Source organism: Peromyscus maniculatus, chromosome 9, assembly GCF_049852395.1.
Source record: "Peromyscus maniculatus bairdii isolate BWxNUB_F1_BW_parent chromosome 9, HU_Pman_BW_mat_3.1, whole genome shotgun sequence".
Lineage (NCBI taxonomy): Eukaryota > Metazoa > Chordata > Mammalia > Rodentia > Cricetidae > Peromyscus > Peromyscus maniculatus.
Genome location: NC_134860.1, coordinates 1,203,628 through 1,227,622, shown reverse-complemented (window position 1 = coordinate 1,227,622; position 23,995 = coordinate 1,203,628). Strand labels below are relative to the sequence as shown.

Sequence of the window (23,995 nt, the reverse complement as noted above, 5' to 3'; positions counted from 1 at the left end):
AGTTTAATATAAAGTATATAAAAGGCCATATAAGAAATTGGTAGCCAGGTGGTGGTGGCACACGCCTTTAATCCCAGCACTCAGGAGGCAGAGCCAGGCAGATCTCTATGAGTTCAAGGCCAGCCTGATCTACAGAACGAGATCCAGGACAGGCACCAAAACTACATGGAGAAACCCTGTCTCAAAAAACCAAAAAGAAAAAAGAAAAAAAGAAATTGGTAACAATGGCTAACCTGTTGAGAGCAAAGTAAACATACTTAATACTTTTTTCTGTTTTTTAAACCCCATTCTCTTTTGTTTTTGTAAGACAGTGTCAGGGTGGCTTTGAACTCATAAATCTTCCTGCCTCAGCCTCCTGAGTACTAGATAAATTGAGAGCAATTATTTTGATTAAAATAGTAAGTTTTTATTAATTGATTAATATAGGTAGTCTTCAACACATTTATTTTATGACAATATAGGTGTCTGTCTTTAACAGATGTTTGAAATAAGAGCTAGGTTTGAGCTACCACACCACTGGGGGGGGGGAAATCAGGACATGAATTTTCAACAGCTTTTTAAAAAATTTAAATGTAACTTAAATCTCATGTAGAGTTTTCCATATTAAAACTTCTAGGGGCAAGCCAGGATGGGGGCACACACCTTTAAATTAATCCCAGTCCTTGGTAGGCAGAGGCAGGCAAATCTCTGAGTTTGAGGCAGAGCAAGTTCTAGGACAGCTTGGGCTCACATGAAAACCTTCTGTTTCAAAACAAAACAAAATTCTAGAGACAGTCAGTGGATAAAAGCTTGATGGCAAAACAGCCTACCTGAAAGAGCAGGCTTCTGTTTCAGTACAGACCAACCCTCAAAGTAAGAAGGCAAACAGCAATAGAGAAAAAACAAAAGTTCTCCTCTGGCCTCCATATATACTTAGTTACACCAGAACACTCAAATGTACTCCTCACATACCCACACATGACAATTATAAGCCAAATAAACCTCTTTGAATTGTGAATAAACGTGTTTATTTTGTACAAATTACTCCATTTGATTTTAAGATCAACACTTTTTAAAAAACAATCTTTAGCTAGGCGGTGGTGGCGCATGCCTTTAATCCCAGCACTCGGGAGGCAGAAGCAGGTGGATCTCTGTGAGTTCGAGGCCAGCCTGGGCTACAGAGTGAGTTCCAGGAAAGGCGCAAAGCTACACAGAGAAACCCTGTCTCGAAAGAAAAAAAAAAAGCCTTCATCGATAAAAAAAATTTAACAGAGATGTCATATCTATATATCTATAATTTGTGTTTATTTTACTGACTGTTGACAAAGTACCAATCATGTGACTTTTTTTTGTTCGTTTGTTTTTTTTTTTGTTTTTTTTTTTTTTTGGTTTTTTCGAGACAGGGTTTCTCTGCGTAGTTTTGCGCCTTTCCTGGAGCTCACTTGGTAGCCCAGGCTGGCCTCGAACTCACAGCGATCCGCCTGCCTCTGCCTCCCGAGTGCTGGGATTAAAGGCGTGCGCCACCACCGCCCGGCTCGTTTTTTGTTTTTTCGAGATAGGGGTTCTCGGTGTAGTTTTGCGCCTCTCCTGGATCTCGCTCTGTAGACCAGTCTGGCCTTGAACTCACAGAGATCTGCCTGGATCTGCCTCCCAGTGCTGGGATTAAAGGTGTGGGCCACCACCGCCCGGCTGCATTTGACTCTTAACATGTTAAGAAAATGCATTATTTCTCAGACAATAATGTCATTCAGATCTAACTTTCAATCATAAAATATGAACACAGTATCTGAAGGAAGAGAAAGGTGTGTGTCTACAGAACAATATGAAGTTCAAACAAGATAACTGTTGTTCCTAGAAAGAATTACTGAAAATACACAACACAGATGAATCCTTGACATCAAAGTTGAAATGAAAGAGCCAAACAAACAGGCACGAGTAGATTCAATTTATGGAAACAAAACTGAAAATACTGTAAAGAAAGTGAGATTAGTGCTACCTACTGTGAATGGAGAGACCATGGCCCAGGAAAATGCAGAAGCTAGGGCACTGGGATTGTTCTACAGTTTGACTTGGGTAGTAGTCACACAGATTATACTTATGTGAACACTACTGAGCTGTACACTAAAACTTGTGTACTTTCTTACATCATGTACTGTTAAAAATAAATCATCTAGGAGATAAAGATCTTCCTGAAGAAAATTATGAGAAGGGTTAATTTACTAAGAAAGATTTACTAAAAAGGCCATTTAGCTTTCCTTCTAAATGAAGAAACCTTCAGACTTCTCCATGAATACTAAGAAAGTCACCTAACTTTCCTACTAAATTAAAATAACAAAAAGACCCACAAGATTTCTTAAAGAGTAAAGTATTAAAACAAATGGAAACATTAAAAAGATCACTAGCAAACTGAGACAAGAAAATAATGCCAACAATGATGTGCAGAGAAGCTGAATGTGACTGAGCTCAGTCAGACAAAGGAGACTATCTTCGGTGCATCCACTGCAATTAACTAATTAGTAGGATTTTTGTTTCTGGGAATAGTTTTTCAATCTCTTAAACTATCTGAGAAGTTAGCTTTATACTCAAAAAGGTTGGCAAAAAAAATTTGAAGATTATGAACAGAGTATGAAAAGGAAAAAAATGGTTATGGTTATCTTGTTGCATTGTAAAATAAAGATTGGTTCTTAAAGACTATCTGAAGAAATGCATTAAGAAAACATTTTCATATTCCTAAATCACCTGATCAGATAGACAAGAACACAGATTACATTTGTAACAAGAATATCTGATACAATTAAATGTTAAAGTGATAGTTAAAAAAAAGGGTCTAAACTTCTCTGTTTGGAGCACAAAGTAAATCCATGCCCTACCGATGAAGAACCAGAATGCAAGTATAGCCATTCTGAAGAAGGGCACATTGGGAAGAAAAGCAAAGTGAGCCTTCTCACCTGGTGTTTGTTTCTCACCATGTTTCCCATGCTGGTCTTCTGGGCTTCTTGCATTCCCTCCTGAGGAAAGCATCCATTAGATTTGTAGATTCTCTTCAGATACCAGTGACTCCTATTAGGCACCTTTCGGACAACCACAAATGCTAACAAAGGAATAATCCTTCTTTTGCCTAAACGTTCTTGAAAGGTCATTTAGAAATGGAAAGTTGTTTCCCTTTCCATTCAGGTGATGGAAAGAGAAATACCTATATTACTTCTTTAAATGACTCAACAATTATGAAGGTTTTCAAATGAAGAAAGGTTAGAATAACCACCACCTACAAACTACTTTTCTATTTCATTTCAAAGTTTCACTATGTCTCCATTTCATAAAAGAGTATCAGTTCTCCTCTATCATCAGGTCTAGGGTCTCTTGCCTCCTCCAGTAAGGTATGAAGTATAGAAAAGTGCAGAAGCCCATGGAAACTCAAGTTTTAGAAATTCTTCTCAGAATCCCTATAGGTCTCATAGATTATAAGTCACAAGCCAGTCTACTTTTCAGCAAGTCACTCTTCAGTTTCCTTCGAAAGGCTAAATAAAGGTATAGGAATGAAAAAGATGTGCCCAGAAAACAATTCCAAACATATTTAGCTAACAAAGATGAATAAGAACTTGAATATTAAGAGCACGCAGTGTGTGCATGGACAAGTAAGAATATTACAAATGACAATCTTTCAACAACTGTCAAACACCAGTGGTTCAGTAAGTTTCCATGAGGTATTTGCATTTGGTAATTTCACGCTGTGCTCCAGAATGAACCATTAGGAAATCAAAGTTCCTTCACACAGATGAACCTCAACATGATCATTTGCTAGATGACAGACAGCTTGTTGTTGTAGTGAAGTTTAGTGAGGTGAAAAGTAGTGGCTACCCAAAGAGCATCATTTCACTCCAACACCTAATTCTCCAAGTTCAGTTTCTATCAAGTTTTCAATTGATAACATGCATGCTAAAACTCCACCAGAAGAGTAACTATGTTCTAAATCACTATATTATTAGGCCCTTTTGAAGATACTTCCTGGTGTCAATCAAGAATGGTAATAGTGATAAATAATATATTGCTTAAAAATAAAGACTCATGGCAGAGCCAAGTAAGATAGGTACCTTGTGAACCAAGACAGGAATCTAGAAAGATGAAATTCTCCAGGCAACTGGTCCCTAAGTAAAAGGAAGCAAACCTATGGCCAAATATACTAGTTCTTACCTGTAATTGGAATCAATTTCCAATGTATTTCTGTCTCTTCTTCATCATTTGACTTAGAATGTTGCGTACGGAATCCATGCTCAATGGAAACAGTGGGACAGAGGCTGCACTCTTCAAAATTATTGACATTAATTAAATGTGGATCCTAAAAATAAAGGACATACATTTAATACCTTGCCTTTTAAATTTAATGTCAAGGCTATACTACTTCCTCACAGCAAATGCATAAACTACAAATAAATAAAAACAACATGGTAAAATTATAATACTCTAGCTTTAAATCTAAAATATATTTTGCCAAGGCCAGGAATGGTAGTGCTTGCCTATAAGCAGGTTCAGGAGGCAGAGGCAATAAGGATCAAAAGTTTGAGGCCAGCCATGGGTTCAGAGTGAAACCCTGTCATGAATAAACATACACCTCCCCCAATAAATAAATGAAATAAACAATATACATTGTCCTTAAAGGTTATCTGAGGACTGGCAAGATGGCTCAGTGGGGAAAGGCACTTGCCACCAACTCTGATGACCTGAGTACTCTCCTCAGGAGCCACACAATGGATAACTTTCAGAAGTTATCCTCTGACCTTCACATGTACACAAAATAAAAATAGTAAAATTTAATAAAAAGATTAAATGAACACTCAGCAATAAAGAACCCCAGCTGCTCTTGCAGAGGACCAGGTTCAATTCCTAGCACCCCACATAGCAGCTCACAACCATCTTAACTTCAGTTTTTTCAAGAGATCCGACACCTCCACTGCTCTCAGAGGGCACCAGAGATCTATGTGGTGCATATACAAACAGGCGAGCAAAACAATCACATGAATAAAATAAGTAAATCTTTAAAAACGCAAAAATAATACCACACATACAAAACTGATGTTAATTTAAAGCAGTGACTGGTAAATTTTTGTTTTAAATTTTATAGGCTATATATTCAACTCTGTTATTGTATTTAACAATACCAACAGGCAATACTTAAATGAATAGAAACAGAATTTTGAGGTATAAAACCAGGATGGCTCAGTGGTTAAGAGCACTAGCTGCTCTTCCTGAGGACCCAGGTTCAACTCCCAGCACCCACATGGCAGCTCACAACTGTCTTTAACTCCTGTTCCAGGGAGTCCAACACCCTCACACAACCATGCAGGCAAAAGATCAATGTACATAAAAATCATAAAAAAAAAAAAAAAGCAAGTAGGCCATATTCAGCCCACACTCTTGTTAAATGTATTAAGAAACATTAACAATACAGGTTAATATCTCAATGCCTACCCACATAAATCTCCTACCACCATCTTCTCCCTAAAATAAATATCCCAAAACCACATAAAGAAAGGCCGAGATATGCACATATGACTTGGATTCAAAGACAGAAGAATAAATTAGCTAACAGCCCTTAAGAGCCATACATAAACAAATGGATTACTTAATAAGCAAAGCTGAGAATCACCTCAGAGATAATCCCAAAGCCTACTTATTTATATCTGCACAATATAAAATGCTTAATTTGCAGCTCCATATTACTATATTCAACGGCTTCATCTGTCTCACTCCGATTCTCTTACAGCAGAAAACAGCCCGTTTGGAGGACTCATTTCATCATAAAACAATATGAAATGAACTCTTGCTATGCCAATCTGACAAACTATCTAGCCCTAGTTTTATCATACTAGATGTACTTTATTAGATTATATATAAAGCACAAAAGCATATAGAAAACAATTACTTCCGTATTTACCTTTTTTCAACAAGAAAAGCTTAGAATCACCCTCTAAGACAAACACTTTTACTTCCTGAAGTATGCCCACACTCTTTGACATATTGACATACACAAAAGCAAATACAGATAACCAGAAAGCCACATTTGTATCTTTCAAATGTAGCTTATGGTCAATGCCTACCTCACTGGTAGAAAGAAGAGTAGGGTACTGTACAGATGCTGCATCAACTTCTAGCAGTGGGCTCTGAGCACCCTTAAAATGGACGTTTTCAATTTTTGTACAAGTATGCTGCTCACAGTCTTTTTTATCTAAGGCAGGATTCAACTCATATTCACACTTTTGTCTTAGCTCTTCACAGGTACCACTGCTACTCAATCCTAAGGCCTTGTTGACTGTATCTGTCAGGAATGCATCTGAGTGTCGTGCATTTGCTAGTGCTTCTGATAACCAATTATAAAGCTTGTGGACGTCTCCAGTGTTACATGCCTCTTCTTGCTGCAGTCTCAAGTTAGGATCATGTCCAAGTAAGCCAATGGATTGTGGAGACTCTGAGGAAAACAAAGAAAAACCATCTCTTGTATTTTAAAAGCCAGTATACTTATTTATATGACAGAATGAAAAAACTGAATATATTTTAAAAATAAAACTTAGAAGTCATTTGTAAGGCATTTATCAGTAGGAACTAAAATATTTTAGTCTTAGATTTTACAAATATGTGTCCTCTACTACAACTGTTTTTGAAAATTTGAAGAGCACATGAAAGAGCAAGAAACATGGCCATGCCCTGGTTAGTCTAAAAAGAAAGCCTTGAAAAGCCAAATACTGAAGATGAAACTGATTTTAAGTTAATAAAACAATACAGAGAGGATACTGAAATGAACTGAGGAAATTTAAAAACCAGAAAGGACACAAAAGAGATAAAACATACACACTGAAAGTAAAGAGATACCTAAGTCAAGTGAAGAAAAAGCCTAAAAGTTGTAACAGACAACAGCACCGTCAAATAGAACTTTCTGCAAAGACTGAAACATTCCTATCAGTATGCTCTAATACAGTTGTATGGCTGGTAAGATGTAGTTTTATTTCAACTAACTGAAACTTAAAGAGCTATGTGTAATGACTACCACAATGGATAATTCAAGAATAAAAGTAAAGATTTCCCCCAAAGGGGAGTCCTTGCCCTGGAGGAGATGGGAATGGGGGGTGGGGAGGGCTGGAGGATGGAGGACAGGGGAATCCATGGCTGATACGTAAAATTAAACTAAATTATAAAATAAATTAACAAAAAAAAAAAAAAAAAAAAAAAAAAAGCCGGGCGGTGGTGGCACACGCCTTTAATCCCAACACTTGGGAGGCAGAGGCATGCGGATCTCTGTGAGTTCGAGGCCAGCCTGGGCCCCAGAGTGAGTTCCAGGAAAAGGCTCCAAAGCTACACAGAGAAACCCTGTCTCGAAAAACAAAAAAATGACCATTCAGCTGACAGCTTTAGAGAACTGTCGGACAATAAATAATAATAATATCTTTAAAAAAAAAGTAAGGATTCCAGTTCTGGTGGCACACGCCTTCCCAGATACTTGGAAAACCAAGACAAATGGACAGCAAAAGGTTAGCCTGGTCTGAGGAATGAGCTAAAAGCCAATCTGGGCAACTTAGTGAAACCTTGTTTCAAAAAGTAAAGAGAGTTGAGGATGCAGTTCAGTAGGTATGTGCTTATCTACCATGAACAAGGCTTATGGTTCATTCAGAGCATAAAAGTATATATTATAGCAAGGACATTTATCTGTCCAACCTAATCAAAGACAAACACATCTGAAAAGAAAAGGTTTCTGAGCACAAAATAAAAGCCCAAAACCTCACATTTCATGTTTCTGAACTAGCCAGTATAAAAAGGTTAAAACACTGAGTATTTAATTTATTTACAATACTTAAACACACTATGGTAACAGTCTCCCATTTCTGTCAACTGAAAAGGGTACAACAAAGGAACACAACAGTAATTGTATAAATCTAAGAAATTTCATTTTAAAGCTCAGAAGGGTCCATTCATTAAGCAACAGCCTAAAACAATCCAACAAATACCTCTCATTGAGAAAACAAAATATAGTGTAAGCGCTAAGTTCAAGCTAAGCTTAAATGTATTGAGTATGCTTTGTATTGGCCTAAACTGAACAATTAAAAATATGACACAGCAGGGTAAGTATTTTTATATAGGATCAAACAGTAAGTATTTTAAACATCATGGGCCATACAGTCTTTCCTGCAATTCTGCCATCTCAGTGTGAAAGCAGCTATACACACATAAATGAATGGCCATAGTTGTATTCTTTTGTGTGTGTGGGGGAGGGGGGGGATTCGAGACAGGGTTTCTCTGTGTAGTTTTGGTGCCTGTCCTGAATCTCTCTCTGTTGACCAGTCTGGCCTGGAACTCACAGAGATCCACCTGGCTCTGTTTCCTAAGTGCTGGGATTAAAGATGTGCACCACCGATGCCCAGCATCGTGGTTGTATTCTAATAATGTATTCAAAAACAGGAGTAAGCCGGGCGTTGGTGGCGCACGCCTTTAATCCCAGCACTCGGGAGGCAGAGGCAGGCGGATCTCTGTGAGTTCGAGGCCAACCTGGGCTACCAAGTGAGTTCCAGGAAAAGGCGCAAAGCTACACAGAGAAACCCTGTCTCGAAAAACCAAAAAAAAAAAAAAAAAAAACAGGAGTAAACTCGTTCACTCCTTAACTGTTTGAGGAATCTGTGGTCATCACAAATGACATAGTAACTATCTGAACCAGGATGTTCATGACCAACCAACTACTTCAAAGGAAACAAATGATTATTCAGTCTGTCACCCTGGAAAGTCAATAGTGAGACAGAAATTCAGGAAAAAAAGGAATGTACAACACCAAACCTGATCCTTGTATTTGGGATTAGAACCCATTTTGGTGGTGTCAAGGTAAACTGAATTTAGGATGGTTTGTGTCTTCTTGGATTGTACAAAGAAAAACTGAGCTATAACACACAGCTGAAGAACATAGCGTGTTGAGAAAGAAAAGGACCACAAGCCAACAGCAAAAGGGACATGTTAACACTGGCAAAAAGTAAGCTAGAGAGTGGATAACAGTCAAAATATAAGGCCACTGCAATGACTTATTTGCTGTGAGTGTACAATTTCTAAGGGTAGGATTAATAAACTGTAAAAACTTCCAAAGTCAACCAATCCTGAACAAGCCAGGCAGGCATTCTCACACCTGTAACTGTACTCCCTGGGAAGCTGAGGAAGGAAGCTGAGGTAAGAATTCCAGGCCAGTCAGAGCTCGTGTGACACCATGCTCAAAAAGAAAAAACATAGAACCCAAACCCAACCAAGTACCTAGGACAGTTTGTATTTGGCTCTTAAGCGTAGTGATTTGGGAATTACTGTAACATGGGAAAGAACAGAACCAAGGTTATGTATTTGGGTTATTATCATAAAAGTAATGTGTTATTTTACCTTCATATAGATGATAATTATCAGATGAACTGCTGGTTTTGGCGAACTTTCTCATATTTTCAGGTAGATCCTCAAGCTTCCTCTTCAAGACACTTTTGCTTCTAGGATCTTCTGTATCTGGGTCCCCACCCACATTTTTTTTTGTACATTGAATTAAATTAATCAATTCTTTGACTCTATCCTTATCATAATCTAAAGAATGAGATGACTTCTGCTGTACAGGTTCAGTAGTTTCTCCCCTTGAGCTATTTCGTTTTCCAAATTTCATTTTTGAACCATTAATTTCTTCTTCTTGACCTTCATAATCTGAAAGTGGACTAAATTGTTGACGTTTTCGATTTTCTTCAAATAACTCTTTTAATTTAAAAATAGGTAACTGATACATTTCTGGCTGAAAAATGTAGGTATGTAAGCAGTCGTCAATATGAGATTTATTTCTTGGTGCTGAGTATAGGAATTTTTTATCATCTAATCGTGAATCGTATGAAAACATGAAAAATTCCCGTTTACCTGAACCAAAACCTCGCTTAAAAAATTCACTTACGTACTTCTCAACAACAGAATGAAAATTTATAGTGTTTATATCTTTGAATTCTTTTCGACACTGAATTAAAGCAAACTGTAAAAACTGAGTTATTTTTAATATATCTGATATGCTCTCATGTTTCTCCTGTGGTGCTGGATTCGTTACACCTTTCTGTGCTGCAAATAAACAAAAAGTAAACCATAGTAGCAATAGGGAAATCAACCAAATATAAATCATCACACTACTGAAGTATAACAACATTTGAACATTAATGTTGAGCCAGTGAGCATCTGCTTCTGATACACAAGTAGTACAGCAAACTGACAAGCAGCATGCTTCTGCTTAAAATGGGCCAGTAACCCAAACAGGTGAAAAGGGAAAACAGACTTTTAATGGGAAAAAACCTCCTCACTAACGATCTTCACTTCCTTTTGCCCCCAAGTCAACACAAATGATATCAAGCAAATTGCAAAGAATGGGGAGAAAGTAAGATTTGAGATTCTAAGCAGTATCACTCCTGCAAATGACAACAATGTCACTCCATTTTTCTCATAAAGTAACAACATTAACTTTATATAAACTCATTTCCCCATAAACACATATCTATGTACTGAGAAGTCACAACTGAAAAATCCAGGCTTAATCCAAAAGCCTATTAGTGGGAATTCCTTAATATAATATTCAAGTTTGTTGTTAAAAAAGGCCAACAACCAAATCTTCTCTAACACAAATATTCCAAATTCTCATTAACTACGAATGGCCTAATGTTTAATATGGCATATGATACTTTAAAATCACTAAAACTTGAATGCAAAAATGAATTAGAGAAAAATATGTCACATAAAACTCTAAGCTAAGCCGGGCGGTGGTGGCGCACGCCTTTAATCCCAGCACTCGGGAGGCAGAGCCAGGTGGATCTCTGTGAGTTCGAGGCCAGCCTGGACTACCAAGTGAGTCCCAGGAAAGGCGCAAAGCTACACAGAGAAACCCTGTCTCGAAAAACCAAAAAAAAAAAAAAAAAAAAAAAAAAAAACTCTAAGCTGTAGTACTGAACAATTATAATAAAACTTCATTAATGAAAGTACTGAAAAAAGAGAAAAAGAAAACAAACAAACAAACAAAAAAACCTAAAGTTTCATAGTTAAGAGAAAACACTTCAAAGCCAGGAGTAATGGCATACACAAAAATAGGGAGGGGAGCACATCAAAGTCCTGTTTTATACTGCTAATTCCACAGAACAGATTTGGACAAAATAGAATATAAGTGTACTGAAAAGATTTCAATAATATCTACCGGGCAGTGGTGGCGCACGCCTTTAATCCCAGCACTCGGGAGGCAGAGCCAGGTGGATCTCTATGAGTTCGAGGCCAGCCTGGACTACCAAGTGAGTCCCAGGAAAGGCGCAAAGCTACACCGAGAAACCCTGTCTCGAAAAACGAAAAAAAAAAAAAAATCTACCAGCAATTATACTTCAACATTTAAAAAAAAAAAAACTTACTGATAATTAGGCATCTAGGTTCTTGAAACAGAAACAAAGCATGTAGGATTCGAGACTTGACAGTCTGATGTTCTAAAGAAAAGAAAAAGAAAAAGCCAAATTCATTAGCAAGCAATTTTAACTTTCTTTTCTTTTTTTAATTGTAAAAACTAAAGCCAGACTACCTACCATATGGAGAAATCATCTGGTAAGGAGAAAGAAGAAAAAGGTATCCTCGGTCTCCTAAAGGTTTTACAAGAACCTGCAGTTTGGAGAGGCAGAAGAGGTATATTCACCATATTATTACTACTACTTTAAAGTAGACACAACACTTGGTACTAAGTATAAAGAAGTATAATCATTTTTTTAAAGAAAATAATGCGGCCAGGCGGTGGTAGCGCACGCATTTAATCCTAGCACTTGGCAGGCGGATCTCTGTGAGTTCAAGGCCAGCCTGATCTACAGAGCGAGATAAAGGACAGGCACCAAAACTACAGAGAAACCTTGTCTCGAAACAATAACAACAAAAAACCCCAAAAAAACAAAAAACCAAACTAACCATTAAGAAGATCTCAATCAAGTGAAAATTTATGTTCATAATATACTGAGAACGTTCTTGAAATAATTAGTTAGCTGTGAAAAATAACTTGATGCTAAAATATACAGATTTCTAATACTTATCAGTGCAAAAGACATTAAAAGCATGCTGTACACTGTATATAATAAAGCATGCTTTGAAATAACTGCCTATGAAAATTCAAGATAGTGTTCAATGAAATGTTGCTAGAATCTAATCTTAGTTATATTGAGTATCATTCATATTACATAATTTTACCTGCCAGAGATTACCTGAAGTCTCTCAACTACGTAGAGAAATTACCACACAAAATAGCAGTAATTAGAAAAGACAGAAAACTCCCCCAAAGATTTAAAAAGCAGGAAAGACGGCTCCACAGTGAAGGTCACTTGCCTCTTTTGCAGAGCCCACAGTTGGCTCCTAACACCTATACAGAGGCTCACGGTCTTTTGTAACCCCAGTTCCTGGGGAATTCCTCCCTGGGAGGCAAGGGCCTCCATAAGCACATACAATAAATCTTAAGAAAAATTTACAGGGCAGTAAGAATGGAAAAGTTTTAGTGTTTTCTTTCACTGATGAATCTATTTCTTCTACCATATCTTCAATGCCAGAGATCCTCTCTTCCATCTCTTGCATTCTGTTGGTTATACTCGCATCTGGAGTTCCCGATCGTTTACTCAGATTTTCTATTTCCAGCATTCCCTCTGTTTGTGTCTTCTTCATTTTTTCTATTTCCCTTTTCAGGTCTTGGACTGTTTCCTTCATTTGTTTCATTGCTTTTTCATGATTTTCTTTCAGTGCTTTATTGTTTTCTTCCAGGACTTTATTTTTTTCTACTTTATTTGTCCTTTCCTCTAGTTTTTTTTTTTTTTTTTTTTTTTTTTTTTTTTTTTTTTTTGGTTTTTCGAGACAGGGTTTCTCTATGTAGCTTTGCGCCTCTCCTGGAACTCACTTTGGAGACCAGGCTGGCCTCGAACTCACAGAGATCCGCCTGCCTCTGCCTCCCGAGTGCTGGGATTAAAGGCGTGCGCCACCATCGCCCGGCTCCTCTAGTTTTTTATAGCGTTCTTCCCATTTTTTTGTCTTTTCCTCTATATAAGCCTCTACCTTCTTCATGATGTTATTATTCATAAGGCTGTTTTCTTCTGCTTCTCCCAATTTTTGATGTTTAGGTCTAGATGGTAGAGGAGGGCTAGGTTCTGGTGATGCTGTATTGCTCTTCATTTTGTTGTATGTACTTCTGCCTTGATGTCTGCCCATCTCCTTGTGGTTTGTTCTTGGTCTTATCAGCGCACTTGGTTCAGACAGAGCTGACAGATTCAGGAAGTCTCTCTCTTGTCCAGATGGGAGCTCTCTTGTCCAAATGGGAACTCCGGAGCAGGATGGGAGCTCTTGTCCAGACAGGAAGTCCGGGGCAGGATGGGCGCTCTTGTCCGTCCAGGGCAGGATGGGCACTCTTGTCCAGAAGGGAAGTTTGGGGCAGGATGGGAGCTCTTGTCCAGAAGGGAAGTCCGGGGCAGGATGGGAGCTGGTGGCCGGTCTCTAAGTCTCAGGAAGTGGCTGGGGTCTCGGGCGGATGGGCGTGGGGGCAGGGCATGGAGATTGCAGGGTCTGCCAGGGGTCTTGGAGAAGGGGATCCTTCCCAGTAGGGCTAGAAGGGAACCTGCCCGGTGGCCAGAACCTGGGGCCAAGTTGGGCAGGCTTCCCCGGAGTGGCTAACCCTAACCCTGCTGGCAATGGTCGAGAGACAGCCCGAACTGACCTAGTCTGGTGATGGGATGGCCAAACACCCTAATTGTCGTGCTAGAAACCCCATCCAATGACTGAGGGATCTGGATGCAGAGATCCATGGCTAGGCCCCAGGTGGAGCGAGAAAGAGGAGGGTTTATATGAGCGAGAATTGTTGAGACCAAAGTTGGATAAAGCACAGGGACAAATAGCCAAACGAATGGAAACACATGAACTATGAACCAAAGGCTGAGGGGCTCCCAACTGGATCAGGCCCTCTGAATGGGTGAGACAGTCAATTGGCTTGATCTGTTTGGGAGGCATCTAGGCAGTGGGACCAGGTCCTGTGCTCAGTGCATGAGTTAGCTGTTTGAAACCTGGGGCTTATGCAGGGTCACTTGGCTTGGCCTGGGAGGAGGGGACTGGACCTGCCTGGACTGAGTCTACCAGGTTGATCTCAGTCCGAGGGAGGCTTTGCCCTGGAGGAGGTGGGAATGGGGGGTGGACTGGGGGGAAGGAGAGGGGGACAGGAGGGGGGAGAACAAGGGAAGCCATGGCTGATATGTAGAACTGAATTGTATTGTAAAATAAAATAAAAAATGGAAAAGCACAGCTCATTTATAGTAGTAAAAGGCAGCCAAGGAAGATTTACAGAGTATACTGAAGTTGTATTTAAGAATGGGTACAGTGAAAACACCCAGAGGTTGCAGGATAGGCAACAATTATAAGGAATGGCAAACCATAATATAAGGAACAGTCTAAAAGCATTACAGTATTCATTGCTGGCTCCAGGGTAAGAATAGAGTAGGGAGAATGGGTAAATGTTAAAAAGACATCAAGATGCAGAGATCAAATAGTGAAATTCCAATTTATCCAGGAACATCTTTAGTGTGCATACTCTTGTAACTACTTCCTTTGATAACAAAACAGATCTGGCAGCACTGTGTCAGAGGAAAAGAAAACAATCTAACATAAAGCATTTATTTTGGGACCTACTAAGAGAGCTTCTGAATTAAAGGATGAAGTGAACAGAAAAGGGTATTTGTATTATGAAAATTGTACTACCTGAATTGCTATTAACAATGAAGATTAAAAGTGACTATATTAACAAAAAAGGCCATGAAAACACAGCAGTATCACGTTTGGAGGTTTCAAAGTGCTTCCAGCTAGCCAGCCAGGGTAAGTTCTCCTCTTTAATTCACTCTATTAAAAAGTAACTGTCAGGTGCTCTAGCAACAGCTCTTTTAGACCAAGAGCTTCAGTAAACTGTTTGGTAGCATGAGCCAAAATTGGGAGCGGAGGTGGGAGTCCAGAAGATCAATGAGCCAGAAAGATCCCAATCTAGAAATTATTCATGAAACTTAGGGGATCCTTCCCTTTAAAAAAAAAATTATTCTCAGTGTAGGTCAGTTGCCAGGTCCGGAGTTAGATAAAGGGAGCTCACATCAGGAGTTAGATTTTTGTTTTAAGGTTTATAAAAGTTACATATACCCTAAAGTGGCCTTACCTTATCTCCTAGAAACCTCCTAGGCCAGGCTACAACATAATGCTAAGTGACATGTAGCATGAATTTCGAGATGTTGGCCTTATAATTACCATTAATGTTAGAACCACACACAGAGATATCTCATAGTATACATGTAGACAATGTACCTGCAAAATTATTTCAAATCTAAATACTCCAATATAAAATATTCCAAATACTATATGTCTTTCCTTAATATTTTGCTCAAGTCCTTCCTAGCTATTAGAACAGCATAAGTCTGTGCTTACTGAGGAAAACTAGTTACCTGCCTTTAACATCACACTCACTCCAAATATAAGACCACATTTCACAAATTTAATGCTTTACAGACTATAAAGAACCACTGAATCAGCTCAGTTATGGTGGGGCAAGCCTTTAATACCAGCACTCAGGAGGCAGAGTCAGGCGGATCTCTGTGAGTTTTAGGCCAGTCTGGTCTACAGAGCTAGTTCCATGACAGCCAAGGCTACATACACAAAGAAACCTTATCTCTAATGAATGAATGAATGAATGAATGAATGAAGGAAGGAAGGAAGGAAGGAAGGAAGGAAGGAAGGAAGGAAGGAAGGAAGAGAGGGGGGAGGGAGGGAGGGAGGGAAGAAGGAGAGAGGGAGAAGGAGAGAGGAAGGAAGGAAGGAAGGAGGGAGGGAGGGAGGGAGGGAGGGAGGAAGGAAGGAAGGAAGGAAGGAAGGAAGGAAGGAAGGAAGGAAGGAAGGAAGGAAGGAAGGAAGGAAGGAAGGAAGGAAGGAAGGAAGGAGAGAAAAGAAGAACCACTGTATCCAGACTCCCATGGTGTATGAGCAGTCTATATTCAAAAACACTAAGACAACCAGAGGCCCTATCAGTCCTATCTGAAGCATAAGCCCAAAGAGAAACATTTCAGCCAAATCTTGGAAGCTCTATGCTTTTGTTGCCTCTAGTCAACTATACTTGACTACTGTGTTCCCCCTTTAAAACTCTATTTAATATAATTTGTACATTTTTCCTACTTTATTTTACTGTTTTAATTTTTCAGGGAACATTACAGGTGCTGGACATGGTAGCACACACATACAATCTCAGTACCTGAGAGGTTAAATCAGGAGAATCAGAGTTCAAGGCCATTAACTACATGAAGCCCTGTCTAAAGCACCAAAAACCAAAACAAAAAGTATAAACAATGTGGAACAACAAATTAGAGAGGCTGGAAAGATGGTTCAGTAGTTAAAAGTGATAGTTGCTCTTCCAGAGGACCCAGGTTTGATTCCCGACACCCATCCAGTAAATGCAGACCCAGGGGATTTAACACCATCCTCTAGCCTCTACAGGCATCCGGCACTCATGTGGTGCATGACATATATACAGGCAAAACACCCATACACTAAAAATAGAAAGCAAATATTAGAAAGTACACGATTAGCTTGCAATCTTATATCACTGATCTGACAGAGAAAAACTATACTAAATGAGATGCAGTAGGAACAAGATTCAAACTCCCAAAGGCTTCAATTTGCAATTACAAGATGTAAAGGATAACATTATAAAATCTTTATAGACAAACCAGAACTGAAAATACATTTACACAAAACCTTATCAACAAATGTTTAAAATGTTTTCCTGAATAGTCAAGGAGTGAAAAAAAAAAAAAACTGAGACACACAAAATGTACCATTATCCATACAATGAACTACTATTTAGCCATAAAAGGGAATTAAGTACAGATACATACTATAACATGGATATATATATATATATATACACACACACACATATATACATACACACACACACACACACACACACACACACACACACACACTCAGTAAATGAATACAGGCACAGAAAGTCACATAGTGTATGACTTTATTAACAAAAAAACACCCAGCATATATATATATAAATGGCTGTTAGAGATTTGGAGGAAGAAAGCTGAGTGCTTAATTACTACAGGATTTCCTACTAGGGTTACAAAAAAGTTACGGAATTAAATAATGATACTGGTCAAAAATACTCATCTACTGCAAACTACTGAATTACTGCCTACTTAAAAATGACTCAAGGCCGGGCGGTGGTGGCGCACGCCTTTAATCCCAGCACTCGGGAGGCAGAGGCAGGTGGATCTCTGTGAGTTCGAGGCCAGCCTGGTCTACCAAGTGAGTTCCAGGAAAGGCGCAAAGCTACACAAAAGAAACCCTGTCTCGAAAAACCAAAAAAAAAAAAAAAAAAAAAAAATGACTCAAATGCCAGGCGGTGGTGTCACACGCCTTTAATTCCATCACTCAGAAGGCAGAGGCAGGTGCTCTGTGAGTTCAAGGCCCACCTGGTCTACAGAGCCAGTTCCAGGACAGCCAAGGCTGTTACACAGTAAAACCCTGTCCCAATCTGCCCCCCTGCCATCTCCAGCCAAAAGAAAAAAAAATGCAGGGGGTTAACAAAGAAGTCTGACATACTCCTCTTCCTGGTCATAAAGACTACAGAAAATGAAGGAGAGGTATCAGAAAGAGAATTAGCAATCTCTCCAGAAATGAAGACAGTAATCCAGACCCCCCCCCCCCCCCGCAAAAAAAAGTAGATACATAAGAAATTACTACCTAGATACTTTAATTCACATACACATACACACACACACACACACACACACACACACACACACACACACGGAGGGGAAGGGGCAGGGAAGAGGTGAGAAAGGGAGAAAATAAAAACTAAAAAGCAACCAGAAAGCCAGATCTGATGACACAGGCCTGTAATCTCAGCTACTTGGGAGGCTGAGACAAGAGGATCACAAGTTCAAGGGCAGCCTGAGAAACTTAAGACAGATCCTTTCTCAAAATCTAAAAGAAAAAAGAAAGGGCTGGGAATTACAGCTTTGTGGGAGTACTGGTCTAGCATAAGTGAAGCCCCAGATTCCATGTTCAGTTCTATGGGAGTTAAGGACAACCTACCAAAAATATATACTTAGTTAAAAGCTGGCCTCTCACTCCTAACAGCAGCAAGAAAACACCTTGCAAGACAGGAATCCCATACTTGTACCCATATTAAAACCTTCTCTTGGACCAGGTGAGGTAGTATATGCCACTAATCACAGCCTTTGGTAGGGAGAAGCAGGAAGAGATCACCAAGATTAGCTCAGTCTACATAACGAGTTCCAAGCCAGCCAGGGTTACATAGTAAGACCATGTCTCAAAACAAATGAAAAAATTTCTTAGTAAACTCCATTTTTTTTCAAAACAAATAAAAATTGTCCCATTTCAACCATTATGGAATATATACTTATGAACAAAAGACATATAAAAACATGGAACTTAGCCGGGCGGTGGTGGCGCACGCCTTTAATCCCAGCACTCGGGAGGCAGAGCCAGGCGGATCTCCGTGAGTTCGAGGCCAGCCTGGGCTACCAAGTGAGCTCCAGGAAAGGCGCAAAGCTACGCAGAGAAACCCTGTCTCGAAAAACCAAAAAAAAAAAAAAAAAAACAAAAAACATGGAACTTAAATCTGGAAAACATCAAACTAACATCTATTCAGATTACAGTGCAATTAAGTTAGAAATAAGAAAGCAAAAGAAAAGCTAATGATGTATATTTGAATCTGTAAATATGCTACTGGCAGATATGGATAGATGGCTCAGCAATTAGGAGCACCTTCTGGTCTTGCAGAAGACTTGATTTGATTCCCAGTATCTATATAGAGATTCAAGACCACCTGTAACTCCAGTTTCACAGGATCTGAAGTCCTTTTCTAGCATCCACAGGCATTAAATATGCACACAGTGTGCATACATACATGCATGCAAACACACACATAAGTTAAAAACACATTTTTCAGATAAATGCTTATGTCTCTCCTCAACAAATTAATTAACTATTCAGAAGTCTCTTTGTCTCATTTAGTATTCCACAAATATTTCTGACAATACAACATTGTTTAATAAAAATGGGTCTACACAAAATCTACTGTCATGGGTAAAAGGAAGAGTATTATATCTACTTTACATAGCCAACTCCAAGCCAGCCAAGACTACACAGCAAGAGCTTGTCTCCAAAGTAAAAAAGTACTAACAGTAAAATACTATTAACTAAATGAGAGCACCCAACAGAGACCTTGTAGGACTTCCAGAGGCAAAAATAAACTGAAATATGGTAACTTATTAATATAGTATTTTCAAGGGATAATGGAAATATTTAAAGCTTTTCACTCACAAGTTTTTCTTTCTCCAGTTTTTGCAGTAAACACTCCATGTTACTTCCAATTCTTGTCTTTTCGACAACTTCATAAAGGCTACAATACATCCCATTCTTTAAAACTGATACAAAGAAAAAATACACAGTAAAATATCAAATCAGGTCTGCTTCTTGCATATTTTAGTAAAATGAAATTACTTTACCTTCATTAGGACCCAAGTATGTGTCTTTATAAAGCAATGCAGGAGGAATTTTCTGTTTCAAACAATCAATACTCATAACTGTTTCAACATCTAACTTCTCAGGACTGAAAGAAAATATAAGAGTATGTTTGGCATACCTGCACTTTTAACTCTAGCAATGTTATCAGACACATTGAAATATACTTAATGAGGGTGGGGGCTGGAGATGCAGCTCAGTTGGTTCAGTGCTTGCCTAGCACACAGAAGGCCCTGAGCTTAATCTCCAGTATCATATAAACCAGGTGTGGTGGCACATCCCTGTAATGCCAGCATTTGGGAGGTGGAGAAGGCAGGAGGAATCACAGGTTAAAGGTTATCCTCTGCTACACAGTGAATTTGCAACCAGATGCTACATTAGACTTTACCTCAAGGTCAACAAAATAAAATATACCTGATGGGATAAATTTATTAATAGTTTAACCCTCATTCTAAAGAGGACCTGATATAGAAAGCTCAGGTATCTACACTCAGGTAAGTAGCAAATGGCAATATCGCCAACCTTACATCCTTAATCAGAAGCTAATCCTTCATGCCAACTTTACTAAGGAAAAGAATAGATAGTTGTCATTCACAGTTACAGTATGAGCTGGCATAGCTCTTCTTTTCTTTTAGAGATGCTGAGGATCAAACCCAAGGGTTGTACAGCAGGCAAGCATTCTACCACTGACCTATATCTTCAAGCATTACACTATCTTCTGCATATTAACAATCAACTTTTAATTCTAATATATGTCATATGAATCATAAACTATAAACTACACACACACACACACACACACACACACACACACACACACACACACACACACAAACTTACCACATCAAAGCTCTTTTCAACAAAGAAATGTTTAACCACCACCACCCCCTTTCTTTGTTTTGAAGCAAGTTGTGCTATGGTTTGCATCACAGGTCTAGAACTCACAATGCAGCCAAGAGTACCTCTGAACTCAAGATCCTCTGCTTGAGCCTCCCACGTACTGAGATTATAAGTATGTTCCACCATATGTAGCTAAAATTGGTCAACTTTTAAGTCTATTATATACAAACTGGTAAATATATCTAAGTAGAATAAAATTTAAACTCATCTTTCAGACTTAAAACCACTCAGGATAGACTATCCACCTGACTAGTCATCTTCAAAATAGAGAACCAGAGCTTGTTTGCCAATTAACTTCCTGAAGTTACAGAAGCAACCATTTTAGAGAAAAATTAACATTTACATTTAAGTTTTTATGGACCACAGTAAAATTTAATATTGAAAAAAATAAATAGTAAGCACGCCAGGAATGGTGGTGCATATCTATAATCCTATCACACATGAGGCTGAAGCAACAAATACTGCCTGGGATATACAGTGAATTCCAATCCAGAGTAAGGTAATTTCAAACAATTTTTTAAAAAGAAACAAACAAGAAACTAAAGAAGAAACTGTCTTCTTAACTGTCAATCACTATTTCCTTTTTAATTTTTAAGTTGTCATTATGCTTTGTTCTCATTTACTCTCCTTCCCCATGACCCTCCCTCAGCCCCTCCCCACTATTTTATTTTAATGTAATATACTTACAGCTTGACAGGCAAAAAGGCACGAGTGGCCGACCTCAAAGAAATATAACATAGAAGCTTTCCTTTATTCAAAAGTTGTCCTTTCCACAAGGTGTAGTTAAATTTTTCTAAACAAAAGAAACAAGAGCCCAGTTGCTTGATGGCCCAGACGGTAAATATTTTCTAGAAATGAAAAGTATCTAGAAATAAGGTTTAAATACAAAATAAACATAGAAGTGACATGCCCTTCAGGGAAAGGTTCAAAATTTTAGTTTCAGGTATCTTTTTCCCTTTAACAAAAAACCATTCCAACTTTAAAGAACATCCAATCTGTCTAAGTGCCCTCATTAGAAGCAAAACAAACAATACACTGTCCCAAAGGAGACTATATTAAACCTGGTTAATGTCTCCTCTCTTCTGTTTATTTTTTCTTGTGATAAAGAAACTTAAAAAGTAGTAGTTTTAAATTTTCTTTATCAAAATTAAAAACCTCTGGTGAATATAATGCTTTTAAAGTATTCAATTGTAAAACCCATTTTTTCCCCCAATTCCAAGTGCTAGAAATTCTGGTCCACCTTCAGAAGCAGTAGCATCTTCTAAAAGGAGTCCTTATGTTTGAATGATCAAGTACTGATGCTACAACATTATAACATGACCTTCACTTGCTTTATTTCATATTTTTATTATGAAAATAAAACAAAACACTGAACTTATTAATCTTCCACTGTTTATATTTGCAACTTATGAAAGTAAAAAAAATAAGACTCTTACCTATGTTTCTATCTGCATTAAAGCTGTTAGATCTACAAATAATTTTTTAAAAAGAAAGGAAAATTATTACTGATTGGAAACAACATGAAAGTTAACATTTAGGACCCTGACATACTGTCTGTGTTTTTGTTGTTGCTGTTGTATTTTCCAGTGCTGGGGATGGAACCCATCACCTTACACATATACAGCAAGCAATTTAAACTAAACTAAAGCACCAACCTGTGAGTGCCATTTCCAACGGAACTATAGAAGAGAACAAAATTCTTCCAAGTAAGAAAAACTTATTCTTTACAAAATTTAGTAAACCTAAATCTTAGAAGTACTTACTGTTCTATTACTGTATTTGCCAAAATTTATGAGAGCTGTTTTATATTTCAAAAAGTATCCATTAGCAGACATAAGACTGTTAATACCTCTGTCGACTATATGTTGAAAATGATATAGGAAAAAATAAGAAAAAACAGCCTGTCTATATAAATTACATTCTTAGTCACTTAATAAATATTTAACTTTAAGCTCTTATTAATTACTAGGCACAATTCTAGGTAACAGAATTCGAAGTATAAACGGAACACAGTCCCTTATTTCAAACAAATGACAATCTAATGATGAAGAAAGTTAATTATCAACAAGTAGAGTTTCTTAGATGATGATGGTTTCAAGAGCTACACAGAAAAGACCAGTACAAGAGTTTAAAAGAAAAACAACAACAACAACAAACAAACCAGAGAACACCCAACGACAGGAAAGGCTAGAGGAATCCTAAGAAATAGCTATGCAATAACTGGGGAAAAGGAAGACCAGCAAACGTGGGGTCCTGAAGCTAAAGTCCTCATGGTACACTCATAGTACAGGATGGCTGTTTCATCCATCAGTGCTTGTTTGAGACAATCTAGGGGTCAACAGAAGGGATTCAAAAAAGTAGGAAAAGAGCCAAGCACTCTCAAACATTCAGGAGGAAGAGGAAGGTGGATCTCTCTAAGTTTGAGACCAGTCTGGTCTATATAGCAAGTTCTAAGACAGCCATGGCTACAGAGTTTGTACCAAAAGAAAGAAGATGCCGGGCAATGGTGGCGCATGCCTTTAATCCCAGCACTCGGGAGGCAGAGCCAGACAGATCTCTGTGAGTTCGAGGCCAGCCTGAGCTACAGAGCAAGATCCAGGACAGGCACCAAAACTACAGAGAAACCCTGTCTCGAAAAACCAAACAAAAAGAAAGGACAGACAGACACACAAACACACACATACACACAGAGAGATGGAGAGGGAGGGAAAGAAAGAAAATTAACAGTCGCTACTTTCAGGGATATGACTCATTTATAAGTGGTATGTCCTTTAAAGACCATCTATGAAAAAAATGCTACAGTAAATGTGTATGTCAGCATTCATACACATTAAGCAAAAGTGAGACACACACTCATCTCTGTATTAATGAACTAGTACTTGTCGAGGTTTTGAGAGCTTATTAATGTGGGGGAAAAAACAAAACAGAAGTGCTGTATCAGTAGGACTTGGTAGCTCATACCAGCACTCAAGAGGCCGAGGCAGGATATTCTCAATCTTAAACCTAAGCTATAGTAAACTCCAAGACAGCCTGGGCTATAGTATACAATACAACTCTATATCCAAAAAGAGTACTCCTTTTCTCAACAAGCACATTTGACTTTAAAAACCGAGAGATCACCCTAGGGGGAAAAAAAGCATCCTTAAAGATATGTATCATTTAAGATATGTGTTTTTGTTTTTGTTTTTTTAAATAGTTAGAAAAGTTACTTTAAGTGTGTTTATGAACTCAAAAAGAAAATAATTATCACCTGATTCTTAAGACTAGGAATGTCTAGGCATTCCATTAAATAGTTCATTGGTTTGGGACACAGCTTTAGAGAAACTCATCTTTTTTGGTGTTGTTTTCCAGACAGGGTTTCTTTGTGTAGCTTTGGAGCCTGTCCTGGACCTCACTCTGTAGACCAGGCTGGCCTCAACCTCACAGAGATCCGCCTGGCTCTGCCTCCCAAGTGCTGGGATTAAAGGCATGCACCATCACCGCCCGGCTTTAGAAACTCAATTTTTAA

The 23,995-nt window shown here is 38.4% G+C and overlaps 1 protein-coding gene across 11 annotated transcripts in view; it reads right to left on the bottom strand.

Annotated features, from left to right (window-relative positions):
* Tasor (transcription activation suppressor) overlaps positions 1 to 23,995 on the bottom strand; it is a 75,718-nt gene that overhangs the window by 29,217 nt on the left and 22,506 nt on the right. For 5 of the 11 annotated variants that reach the window (XR_013042137.1, XR_013042138.1, XM_076544107.1 and 2 more), the window contains exons 8-17: positions 21,924 to 21,955; positions 21,175 to 21,280; positions 19,572 to 19,675; positions 19,387 to 19,490; positions 11,568 to 11,640; positions 11,400 to 11,471; positions 9,376 to 10,077; positions 6,075 to 6,442; positions 4,171 to 4,315; positions 2,928 to 2,987 (exon numbers count right to left, since the gene is read on the bottom strand). Coding sequence is in view for 7 of the 11 variants with exons in the window: in XM_076544107.1 (XP_076400222.1) it covers positions 2,928 to 2,987; positions 4,171 to 4,315; positions 6,075 to 6,442; positions 9,376 to 10,077; positions 11,400 to 11,471; positions 11,568 to 11,640; positions 19,387 to 19,490; positions 19,572 to 19,675; positions 21,175 to 21,280; positions 21,924 to 21,955 (1,766 nt within the window). In the remaining 4 variants the exon portion in view is untranslated. The remainder of the gene's footprint in view (positions 1 to 2,927; positions 2,988 to 4,170; positions 4,316 to 6,074; positions 6,443 to 9,375; positions 10,078 to 11,399; positions 11,472 to 11,567; positions 11,641 to 19,386; positions 19,491 to 19,571; positions 19,676 to 21,174; positions 21,281 to 21,923; positions 21,956 to 23,995) is intronic. The other 6 variants (XR_013042139.1, XR_013042140.1, XM_076544109.1 and 3 more) reach the window with 2 other exon arrangements.